This window comes from Ascidiella aspersa, chromosome 9 (genome assembly GCF_963924565.1).
Source record: "Ascidiella aspersa chromosome 9, kaAscAspe10.2, whole genome shotgun sequence".
NCBI lineage: Eukaryota > Metazoa > Chordata > Ascidiacea > Phlebobranchia > Ascidiidae > Ascidiella > Ascidiella aspersa.
The window spans coordinates 5,676,683-5,689,704 of NC_139455.1; the positions used below are offsets into that span (position 1 = coordinate 5,676,683).

The following is a 13,022-nucleotide window of genomic DNA, read 5'->3' on the forward strand; positions in this document are numbered from 1 at the left end:
TGCTTAGTTGCCTAACTGAAAGATTTGATTTAGGCGATTTGTCATTATCTGAGCTACTATAGTTTTGCCAGTTTATTTTGGTGTTTGGGTTCATTTAATTTAAATTTGCAACCTTTTAGAACCAATGAACCAATAGAGGAGTTAGCTAGTTTTAATGATTGGGAATTTTTACTTTGATGAAAATGCTGAATTCACTTGAAATTAGCCTCATGTGACAACGACCTAAAATAGAACTTGAATTGCTATTTTTCACAAATTACTTCAATATAAATTCAGTTTTTTTACTAATGACTTGACCGTGGCCTTACAACATAAATGTCGGTGATCTTACAAGATTGTTTCTAAATTAGTTAGACCTTTTTTAAAAAAATATACAATGTTTCAATGTATACGATTCCATAGTATTAAATTGGAACTTTAACACGTAACGAAACGCTCTTCTCTAGTTTTAAATTAACAAAAAAAAACAATACCAAGGTTTGGTAAATTTGTCTTGCAGGGCAGTGTCACGTGTTCATCTCCCACTTAAAAGAAGGCGTGAGGTTGATCGGAACAGATCAACAAAGCGACCGTATTGTATGGTTTAAAGTAGGAACACAGGCAACCTTCGAAGTATGGGTCAAGCCTGTTACCAGTTTATTACCAGTAAAAATATTGTTCAATTGGCAAAAATAACTTAAAGCATTAGCTTACTTTGAAAAAAATCAAGTTTGTCAGTTACCAAACACATCCATTATCACATTAAACATGCGCTGTTTATATCCACTAACATTTTTCAATCCTGAATTAATGTGTGAATTGCCTGTTTGTCACCTCAAGACATTTTAGTAACAACAGTTTTTAAAAGACTATAATTATCGGTCAATAACCTTCATTTGCCAGACCAAAATAGGGTTGCGTTTGTGCAAAGTGCAGTAAATGGCAATTTTGTGCAATATGATTCCAGTGTGCCAACAGTAACCATGTTCTGAACGGCAACCCGGCAGTATTAACATGTGAAAGCGACGGCCTGTGGAATTTCGATTACAACGATTTCCAATGCTCATCGCCCTGTCCGCCTCTCAGTAACCCTAGCAACGGAGCCCTAGTATGGACTTCCGGGTCTCCGGGTACCTGGAAGTTTGGGACTGTGTTAAATGTCAACTGTGACCGTGATTACCAACCAAGTTCTGAGGTAACGGTCGAGTGCACAACAGGAGGATGGACAAGGGAACTGCCGTCATGCATGAGTGGGCATTTTTTTAATTTGTTTGTTTGTGCCATCTTAAAATCTAGGTTTTAAAACCTGGTTCTTTACAGAGGGGCGCCAACCAATGTCCAGAGACGGCTAGCTTTAATGCAATAATGAACCTTTTATACAGAGATTTAAATTGTCCCATTTTGTCATGTCGGCTTTAGGTCGTATTTTATGCTGTCCCGTGCTTTGCACAAAATCTACACATGCGTATTTACGTAACTCAAAATTTTGCCATTATCTCAGGCTGCTATTTGGGTTAATATTTAGTTTTGTTTCTTTTTTCTACAATGTGGGTTATGTTTTGTCAGAAAAAATCTACGTTATTGCGCACCAGGGTCTTGCCTCCCTTCAAACTCCAGGAACTAGGGCGATATGATACCATTTGATAAAACATATCCTATGCGTCAAAGGCTTAAGAGTTTAGACGCTTAACAAGAAAATATAGTACACTTAATATTGATCATAGGGAAACTATTTCAAAAGAACAAAATTGTTTATGGAAGAATGGTTATTATCGCGTAGAGGTGTGTAAAGCGAGCGATAGAACACGAGTCACATGATGTCCTAAAGTTATCAAATGTCTCTAAACGTATGTGTCAAAAAAAATTTAATTTTTAAAAAATCCGCCTCTTCGGCAAATTGATTCAGGCCTTTATAAGAAGAACACAATTTCAGTGGAGAAACAAAAAAGCAACTTACAATTATTTTATGCAGAAATGTGCTCACTGGAAGGATTGTCAGATGAAATAAACATTGTGGATCAACACGGGAACGTTCTTTCATCAAAACAGTTTGCCCCAATGAATGAAGTGGTGTGGTTTCAATGCGTTGATACGGCAGAGTCATTGGTTGGCAAAAAGAGGAACCGATGTGGCAAACGCGGCAATTGGAAAAACAACCTTCCAACCGGTTGCGGCAAGTCTAACACTTAAATCTATTTAAAATGTTGTAAACCAGTCATTTTGAAATACCTTGAGTTCAAGTCAAGTCTTTTAAAATAATGACAAGTCAAGTCCCAGTCCAAGTCATCAGTTGCCCAAGTCGAAGTCAAGTCTTTATTAGGGCACGTCATTACCAAGTCAAATCACTGATATAATATAGTAAAACTATGAACCATTAAAATTCGTAAATGTTTCGATTAAATGAGCAATAAGCAATAATTCAACTATAGGGAATAACAAAAAAAACAACATCTATCTGTAGCATCTAATGATTTGACTCAATGACTTAAGTCCAAATCAAATCATTTGTCGAAAATACTCAAGCCAATTCAATTTAGTTTACCAAACCGACTTAAGTTAAGTCAAGTCTTTTAAAAACAGTGCCTTAAGTGCACCTAAGTAAAGTCATCGATTTACTTCATTACAACACTGCTATTTAACACCGCTGAATCGTCACCACCATTACAGAAAAATCAAACGTCGGATTGTATGATTTATAGCGCAAATTGAGCACGAGGGGTATTCAAGTTCCTCCGCCACATTCTAATTTTATCCCAATCAATCATTACTCCCTGCTGTATGTTTATTTATATGCCTGGGCAGCTAAAAATGCTTTGCAAGATTTACACTGCTACTCGCCTAAGCCTTTTATTAGATGCAACGAGCGCCGGGCTGTGATTTCTTTCGTCTATTTCAAATCCTCATTCTCTAACACCGTGCTTTATAAACCAAGGGTCGCATTCCTACAGGTTTCAGTGGCCGCGTGTGAAATTAAACAAATGTTACACTAACTACCTTTAATCCCTCATCTTCATAAATCACACTTTTTTTCTACAAAAAAAAAACTTATGCAAAGCGTATAATCGCTGACCGAGTTGCAAATGTGTGCAGAAGTAGGTGAATCGCAATTTTATGGTTAACACTATCACACATGAAGTGTCGAGTAAAGTTATGCTAGGGTCGCTGACCAAAAGGTTTGGGCGGCTTAACTCGAGCATGTTCGGGGCGTACACTGCACATTAGGGGAACATCCTCTTTCTTTTTATAGATCTCTTATGTCAAAAGCTGCCCGACCCGGCGAACGGTGAATTACTGCCCTCCATGCAACTTGGCGCTGCTTATTTGAGTATACAGCAAAGAGCCAAAGTAGCTTGTAATCCCGGTTATTTTCCTGTGGAAGAAGAGTTAACGTGCACAAGAAACGGATGGTCGCGTCTCCCTATCTGCCGAGGTATACCAACCTCAATTCAATGAAAAAATTTAACTTTCCAGACAACTCTAAACACCGGAGACTCCTTAGTAATTACAAAATAACTAAGATTTATATCTTACTTTATATTTTTTGTTTTTTTGTAATAATCTCTACCCAAACAAAGGCGTAAATTTCTGAACAAGCGGCATTTCCTTTCCTATTGTTTATTCATCCATACAAAGGGATGCTCATATATTTTGCATTGGGAATAATGTCAAATAGCGGGATTTGACAGACTAGGTCAGGGTGGTCCGAGGTTGACAGCATCGCGGGCCACAAAATTTCTTGCATATTGTTTGAGGGCCACATAGAGTACAAGCGTGCCTGGGGCGGATTAATGATTTTTGTTTGGTGTTGAATTGTTTAAAAATGACGCAACAAAGAATCGTCAATAAGTAACTACAAAGAACTAAAGCTCCAGAAGCTTGCTGCTTTCGTCGAACTTGTGCGCAATTGGAATCCAGTGATAATTAGACTGGCAAAATGGTGCGCGCGAAGCGATAAAAAATTGCGTACCAGTATTTGACAAAACTTTTCATTTGGACGACTTCATTTGATAAGCGTAATATGTTTTTTCACTAGATCAATTTTGCTGAAATTACATCATGGAAAGAGTCAGGGCGTTAGCCTTTAGTCACTGTGAAAACTTGTAAAAACAATACTTTCCAGAAGCGCGATATATTTTATTGTTTATTTATTTTTAACTACCAACAATAGTATTTATACAGGGGCATACTTTTTATGTTATGTTCATATTAACAATAGGAAAAACAAAACGCAAACATAAATCATAAGTTCGCAAAACGGCCATTTAAAAAAGTTCCATATAGGACGTACCGCGACTTTCAAACCAGTCTAACACACACCAAAATTTAGTCTTTCTTGCAACCCCCTGAATCCTGAGCCATAGCAAACTGGTTTATTTAATGGTTTAACCGAAAAATGTAATCCTAACCAAACAATTCGAACACGCTTGCTGTTCGTCGGTTACATATGTTCCCTTAAAAAATCCTCAAAGGTACGCATTGCAAACTTCAACAGGGCTTAGCGGGCCTAGGTTTGAACCATCCTGGACTAGGTAATGACGGCGAATCAATATTCGCTTTGGTCGCCATTAAGGCCCTTTTGACCAAAGAAATACACTCTTGTCGATAATGGACATTTTCTTAAAAAGAATGGAATAAATAAAAAAATAAATATATTCAGTATACACACGCCTCAGTTTTTCAAACCAATAAAATCAGCATGATTTTCGCCGAAAGGGCTCGGTTATCGGGTTAAGGTTTTTCAGTTACCCTTTAAGGCGAAGTTTCGATCGTTTACATCAAGGGCCACAAGATTTGTCAACACCAAGCCCAAAGTTTAAGTTTTTTTTTGCAGCACGTTGCTCGGTCGTCATCGAAGATATCCGTCAGGGCGTGAGGTTGCAGAGAAACGATTCAACAGAAGAGTCTGTTCTGTGGTTTGACTCAGGAACTCGGGCAACTTTCGAGGTATCGTTTGGGCTTACTTACAACGCAAGGCAACAGTCTGTTTGCTGCGGACCTGCCAACATTTAAATATTCTTTTCGGCACGCTGAGGAAAGGGGCGTGGAATGCTTGCATTTTAGGTTCTTTTAATTCAACAGTCTTGATGTAATTTTAAAATATACATGTATTAAGGCAAAAAAAAACGTTTCATTTAAAAACAAATGTCCAATATATGGGATATACTTTAGCAGTGTTGTAAACAGGTCATTTCAAAATTCACATTTTGAAATTCAAGACTCAGTTAAGTTATTTAAAAAATAGCTTAAGTCCAAGTCAAGTCTCTGGCAAAAATAACGAGTCAAGTCCAAGTCAAGTCGTTGGTAGAACAAGTTAACTTCAAGTAAAGTCATTGACATAAAAATAAAGCGTTAAACTAATGAAATTGGTCAACTCGTTAAGATTATGAGCAATAACTCGACTAAAAATAACAAAAATGCAATATACAGCATGTTTTTTTTACAAAAATTGAGACAAATACCCCAATTTTATTGAAAAATATTTACTGAAAACACTTAATTTTAACCCAAGGTATTTAACAAAATGACTTAAGTCCAAGTTCGAATTTGGGTTATTAAAGGAATTAAGTAAAGTCATTTGAAAAAGTCCACTGTTCTCATACCAACAAAAATAAATCGTTTAAATTTCTTTCGACATGGCGTACTTCGTTATCTGGTCGGCAAGCAGGGTTCCTTCAAAAAAAGTCATTCCCCTCTCCAATTGGCCTAAATCAAATCCGTGTGGCTATTGCTGAGCACTTTTGAGATAGCATAAATAAGTGTTCTTTAACCGTTTTTGGTTTGGTGAAATGACGAACTCATGCACCCTGTTTACTTGAAAGGTGAACTGAGGTAAAAGGCGACATGAAAAATCATTATGCATGTAAATATTTCCATGTCAATTAAACAGAGCGGAGCTGCCGAAGTTTTACACACTGTCGGTGAGAGTTAGATTATGGCTGCAGGTTGCTTGCGAGTACAATTGCTTGTCATAAAACAGCATTCAATGTGACATAATAATGGTTCATTAAAAGTTCGTGATGCACCCTTGTATACCTTTTCGTACTGGTGCACCCCATGCACCCCATGCGTGCACACCGTTTGAAGAGCACTGACATAAACAGTAAACAATTTATTCTCTTGTTTGGCATTTTCAGTGCGTCGACAGCGCCCTGGACCTGTTTGGTTACTCGCCTGTGCTCACTTGCGGCGCAAACGGCTTGTGGGATTTTAACTACGCCCTATTTTTCTGTCGTTCGCCCTGTTCCGCCCTGACCGTTCCGAACAACGGGAAATTTGTATGGAGGACTTCTGGGCGGCAAGGAGGAAGGGTGTTGGGGGCTGTGCTGGGGGTGAACTGCAATCCTGGATTCGAGCCGAGTTCGATTGGCACGGTTGAATGCACAGCGGGAGGATGGGTAGGAAGACTTCCGTCATGCATCGGTAGGCTTTAGATTTGGTTTGTTTCTCATCATTTGTTTAATGAACAAAAATATTGATAATTTATGAGGTACATTTGACAACACCGTATGACTTGGATAGAATCGCAAAGCCATACAGACGTAGGTTTGGAATAATTTGTTTAATTGTAGCAATAAAGTTAATAAAACAATAATAATATTATTATTTTTTGTATTGTTTATCATGAGATCTTAGCCTGTTCCAACACTTCTATCGTTGTTGATATGTTATCCATGTCGTAAGATCAGAACCACGAATGGTATAAAATGATTTTTTCAAATAGAGGAGAATACTATATTTATGCAATGCATCATCAGTTCTGCTTAAAAACTCGAAAGAATCATTGTTCTGTTGTTTGTTTTGTTCGAAGGCATACCTTGTAGTAACTATCAAGTATATAAGTAACTATCAAGTATATAACTTTGAAATTGTTAAGGCATTGGACTTACTCAATATCAAAAAATGGTGTTAAAAAGTCGGAAGCGAAGCTAACCGTTTGCATTTAGCCAACCTCCAGGTGAATGTTTTTAAAAGTCAAAACTACATCCACGCGTGTTCAAATGGTAAACAAAGCTTGATATACTGCTTATACAAATATTAAATTGATAAAAATATCACAAAGTTAAACATTACGAGTGTTGCATTGTGGAGAGAATCGACAATACTTTCAGAAGCCTTTTTTTACCTAACCTACAGATGAACGCAGTAGTGTGACAAAAGACTCGTTAAAACGATTCAAAATATTGGTGAAAACTTGACGAACATCAGAAGAGCACAGACATATGTCACCGAATTCTAAGCAACTTGCTTGGGTTTATAGTGGTGTACTTCACTTACACTACTTAGGCGATTCACGAAACTTTGGCACGCAGGAGCATAGAAAAGAGCATGGTGCATCACTCCGTTTTGTCTAGGTAAACCTATATACATGAGTTTAAATAGAAAAAAGGTCGTAAATTAAAACTTATAGCATCCTTTATACTGGTGCATTTAAAAGAAGGCCCAAACGCTTGAAAATGCTTCACACTTGTTGCCAATTCAGGAGAGCGAGCCGCAGCTCTCTGACTTCAAGTTAGGTATTCCCACGTTTTTACCATGAAAAGAGCAAAGCTAAACATTTGTCAAATCCCGTTGATGTGCTGCGAGCTCCGTCAATTTCGTGCTTTTATGCGTTTCACATAAAAATGGAAACAACAAAGTACCTCCTACAAGGACAACTAATCAACTGCAGATTGGTGAAGCGAATGAACAACAGCTAGGTGCCTAGGACAACATCATTGTTTTTTTAGTTTTTTTACCTTTCCATTTTTTGTCTAGGATTGTGACCTGTCGGTGCTCATTTCGGGACTACATCGCCTTTTCACGAGTTAAGACACCTAACGCTTAATATCGTTTTTTAGATATTGAACTATACTCGAAGTATTATATTATAAACAATTTTAAGAACCTTTACCATGTAAATGCAAAAAATGCACTTCACGCGAACTTGAAGAACCTTACACACATGTGTGTTCAACAACCAATATCTATCCCTATACTGAAGCTGCTTTTTGACCAACGATGACTTTTTACGTATCAATAGTACACCGAAAGCCATCCCAGACTAACTGAATCTGTAGATCGATGATGCAAGCAAGGCATGCTAAAATCAACTATGGCCTGCAGTAAGGTTTTAACTCATGACCTCCGGCCTGAAGCGAACCGTCGCTCTACCAACTGAGCCACGCAGGCTAAGAGGGGAGCGAGTTGAGAAACAACTATAACGCCAATGCTTGCTACATTCTTTTAGTACAAGTAACTTCATAATAAAAGGGAGCGAACTTATTTTACTTTTCTGTTATGTTTTTTACCTCTTGGAAACGTTTGAATAAACTCTACCAAGTGCAATTTTTGCCAAATAATTTTATAAACGCCATGTCTAAAAATATGCACGTCACGTTATGACGCAACCTATGACGTCATTTCTGCACCTCCTCTCCCAAAAAACAACAAATAGAATAAAATCCTGGATCCGTCCCTGTTGATCAACGATTTATTTGGATTCCTTGCCAGTAAAGTAATTTAAAAAAAAAAACATGGGCCTGAACCACGTTTTTTACGTGTGAAAGTACCGGGGTGGAACGGGGGGAACCAAGGGTTTATATCAGGATTCCACACACAATGATGGGTCGTAACTTTACCGCAGTTTATACGGTCGAAAGCTCATTTTTGCCTAACAATGCTATATCTTGGGCCATATCGATGGTTTGAACAAATGGTTATTTACGTGATACCTCCCAATGTTTTTTTGTGATATGTGGTCGGGCGTTAAAGTTTATTTTAAACTAATGAACGAAATGTTTTGGCTTGTCAAAACACTTTCATATTATCTATAAAACGGTTATTTGAGACCAAAAAATTTAAAAGTAGAAACTAAGACTGTTAAATTTGAAATCCGTAACAATCAAGATGACACTTCCTAAGGACGGATCCAGGGGCCACCAGGCCACCACCCCACACAAACTGTGCTTTAAATACGTGAAGCTTTAGCCACATGGATGAGATTCGCATATTGCCCGAAATAATGGAATTCACAGTCATAAATAGCATAAATTGATCCACTTCTTCTCATCAGGTTAAATGTACTAAAACAACCCTATAGGCTTAATCAGCACAGTGTAATTTTCGCGCTGTTCCATGCAAATTGGACGTTTTGTTAACACATCCCCTGATTGCAACTTTTGCGGTTTTGCTGGGTTAAAAATATTGTAAACCACGGTACACTTGCCATAGCTTAGTTGTAGGCCGTAACGAGGAGAATCAATACCGTTTTTATATAACCACTCGACTATAGGAAATTTAACGAAAGCATTTGCAAAGAGGTACTGCCAAACATCTGCTTCAGCGATAAAAACGTCTGATTGTTGGTTTACTACTGTATAATCTGACAAATTAAGTCGCACCAATACCACCTTAGTATAGGACAAATACCGATACTATTACTTGACGTCTCCTATCCAGTGTTGTAATGACTTAAGTCAATGACTTTAGGTGAACTTAAGTCACTGTTTTTAAATGACTTGACTTGACTTAAGTCTTGTGGGCAAATGACTTGACTTGACCTAAGTGATTTGGACAAATGACTTGGGTTAAAATAAAGTGTTTTAATTAAGCAAATATTTATAAAACCGCGTTACTTATCCGAATCTTTGCACATAAAAGAATTTGCTTGTAATATGCTGCTTTTATGTTATTTTTTTACCTGAGTTGCTCATAATAATCGGAGGAGTTTGCCGGTTTTCATAATTTAAAGTTTAATTTTTTGACAAGGGCTGGACTTGAAGTTGACTTGCTCTAATTAGGATTTGACTGGGACTTGACTTGGGCAACCGATGACTTGGACTGGGACTGGACTTGTTATTTATTCACAAAGACTTGACTTGTTATTTATTCAAAAAGACTTGACTTGGACTTCAGTTATTTTACGAATGAATTGACTGGGACTTAAGTCATTTCAAAATGACCTGTTTACAACACTGCTCCTATCCAATAATGTCGATCCCTACGTGACCTAACTCGATTTTGACCCACATAGAAAGGGCGTGCCTGGACCCTGGTTTGCCGTTGTACGGTTGGCGGTTGGGTGATAATTTTGGCGAAGGCCAAACCGTTCGCTTCGGCTGCAATAGAGGCTTTGTTATGGATGGGTCAGCAATCATCACATGTGTACAAAATCTCGAGTGGAGCAACGGAGGGGCGCCCAAGTGCGTCGGCGAGTTTAAAATACTCGGTTGTTTAACTTAGTTCATATAGTTTTTACTTCGACATTGGGAGTTGTGATGTCCAAATTTTTAGCAACACATAGGCTCACAGGTAAGCAAACCTATAGGCTTATGATTTCGTCAGAAAATTCAGGATATTCACCACCGAACTGCACGAACTGTGGTTTCAGTGTTATATTATACAAATGAAGGCACGGTAACGGTGCTAAAATTCGGCTACAGACAAATACAGCCCGTACACCTCCGATCCGAACAATATCATCAAGCCAATCAACCTGAATTACCAAGAAGGTCTGGAGATTGCCTTTGTGATTGATTGCTCGAGAAACATGGGATTTATGGAGTTCACCAACGCGATTCGCTTCGCCAAGAAACTTGTCGAAAGGGTGAGAGTCCGATTTTCTTTTATGCGCGACACGGCCATATTGAGTTATATGAGTGTGTCTCGAAGTGAATGGATTGTTAATCCTCCCAACAACTTTTCGATAACCATGCAACGAGATTACAGTTTTCTGTAAGATGATGATCGAAAAAAAAAATGCTAATCATTTTGGCTATGAAACATATTGTTTGCTTGCGTAAGTTTCGATCAATTGTGTTCCCGGTCAATGAAAAAAATTACAACGATTAGATGTATTTTAAATTTAGATGAAACAACAGTTAAAAAATCACAAAACCCAAATTATGTTGCGAAAATAAAATGCGTTTAGCTTTAAGTTTGTCAAAGCAAAGTTTGGGAAAAGTTTCGATAGATGCCCTCTACCCCTGGATCCACCCGCAAAAGGACCACTCTCAGCAGCTATGTAAAGTGTATCGTGATCTTTTGTTTTTAATTTTATTATGATTGCGGGATTGCTTTGATGAAAAAGTATTACTAACGAAATGACATATTTAGTCCAAATTACTTAACTTAGTTTTAAAACGTTTACGTATTTTCAAAGTGAATTAATATATATTTTTTCCTGTCATAATTGCTTGGACAGTACGTTTCAAAGGGCGTTTTAAAATAAAAGATATTCACATTCTGTACTTATTGGGAACATAATGCAAGTTCTCAAAAGAGACAATAACCAATATTTTTTAGATGGAAATGTATTCAAATGCGGTAAGTTTTGGCATCATTGTCCTTGCAAGAAAAGCTCACACCGTTATTGATTTAACTGAAGAAATTTCCAACACTGACTACGTTGTTGAAAAACTCAACGAAGTAAAAACCAACTACACCAAAAGTAAAGTTTTGTATAAAGTTAAATTGAGCTTTGCATTGCTTAAAAATTCACAAAAAGAAAACAACAACATTGCCGTAAATTTGGTTGCTATGTTGTCCAAATAGTACAAATTTCCATTCATCTAGTCTAGGAGCTTTTCAGCTGGTTTTACAACTCACTCCTTTACCAGTATTGCCATGCGTTTGGTGCAAACCCAAAGTAATATGACTTGGCTTGACACAAGTTTTTCATTAAACGACTTGACTTGGACTCAAGTCATTTAAACAAAATTACTTAGGATTGAGTAATTTTGGTGAATAAAATCATGTTCAATATAGCTTGCTTACCACAATTTTGCACACCTAAAACCGTGGGCTTGGGTTTATATTTTGTGATTATGTTCTTTTATTTGGGTGTTGAACTTGAATTTATATTTTTGGCATTTGTACGTAAACTTTTTTTCTCAGAACAGTTTAGTAGTTTCAATGGTTTAATTTCATACAGTTACTAAATTGGGGTGATGTAACAAATTACTTTACTTGAATTTCTAAACGTACTTTTTGCAACAATGTTTGTCACAGGGAGATTATTTTCAAAAGTCAACTTGGGGAAGAATACTACTGAACCTCTGGTTTTGCTAGATGCCCAGCTCGCTGCCACGTTCTCGAGATACCCAGACAGAAAACGTCACGTATTTATTTGCACTAACGGTAGGTGTGCTCTTTCTGCCGTTTATTCACATGTAAATGTCATACACAGAAACCAGTGTTGTAATGACTTGACTTAACTTGACTTGTCTTTTGGTCAAAATGACTTGACTTACGTTGTTTGGACAAATCACTTGGGTTAAAATAAAGTTTTTTCATTAATCCCAGTGTTGCAAACAAGTCATTTTGAAATAACCAAGTCCAAGTCAAGCGAAAATAACAAGTCAAGTCCCAGTCAAGTCATTATGAGAGCAAGTCAATTTCAAGTCATGTCATTGATATAAAAGTGAATTATTAAACTATTGAAATTGTTCGATCATAAGCAACAATTTAACTAAAAAACTAACATAAACGCAATATACAGCACTTAATGTGTTTAATGTGCAAAACTTAAAATAAATTTTAATGAAAAACACTTACTTTAATACCAAGTTATTTGACATAATGACTTAAGTCCAAGTCAAGTCATTTTGGTCAAAAGACTTAAGTCAAGTCATTTGAAAACAGTGACTTAAGTGCACTTAAGTCAAGTCAATGATTTGAGTCATTACAACACTGATTAAGCCTATTTATTAAATTGGGATATTTATTTTAAAATTTACACATAAAACAATTTGATTGCTGTACGTTGCGTTTATCCTTTCTTTTACTTGAGTTATTGCTCATAATCTGACGAGTTTATCAGTTAACGTTTTATTTTTATGACAATTAAGAACTTGACTTGACTTGCTCTAATTGTTACTTGACTGGGACTTGACTTGGGCAACCGATGACTTTGACTGGGACTTGACTTGTTAGTTATTCGAAAAGAGTGTCAGAGACGAAAGGGCAGTCATTAAGAGAATATATTAAAACAAATTTTAAAACTTATCTAAACGCCCCGATACTTTAGTACTCATTTGTTGTCTTATGCGCCCACAGAACGTGCT

The 13,022-nt window shown here is 37.0% G+C and overlaps 1 protein-coding gene across 1 annotated transcript in view; it reads left to right on the forward strand.

Annotated features, from left to right (window-relative positions):
- Positions 1–13,022, forward strand: part of LOC146132049 (sushi, von Willebrand factor type A, EGF and pentraxin domain-containing protein 1-like) — a 43,303-nt gene that overhangs the window by 23,534 nt on the left and 6,747 nt on the right. Inside the window, exons 26-32 of the mRNA XM_083397194.1 lie at positions 1,952–2,152; positions 3,227–3,409; positions 4,811–4,923; positions 6,114–6,399; positions 10,401–10,564; positions 11,263–11,407; positions 11,968–12,096. Coding sequence (XP_083253320.1) covers positions 1,952–2,152; positions 3,227–3,409; positions 4,811–4,923; positions 6,114–6,399; positions 10,401–10,564; positions 11,263–11,407; positions 11,968–12,096 — 1,221 coding nt within the window. The remainder of the gene's footprint in view (positions 1–1,951; positions 2,153–3,226; positions 3,410–4,810; positions 4,924–6,113; positions 6,400–10,400; positions 10,565–11,262; positions 11,408–11,967; positions 12,097–13,022) is intronic.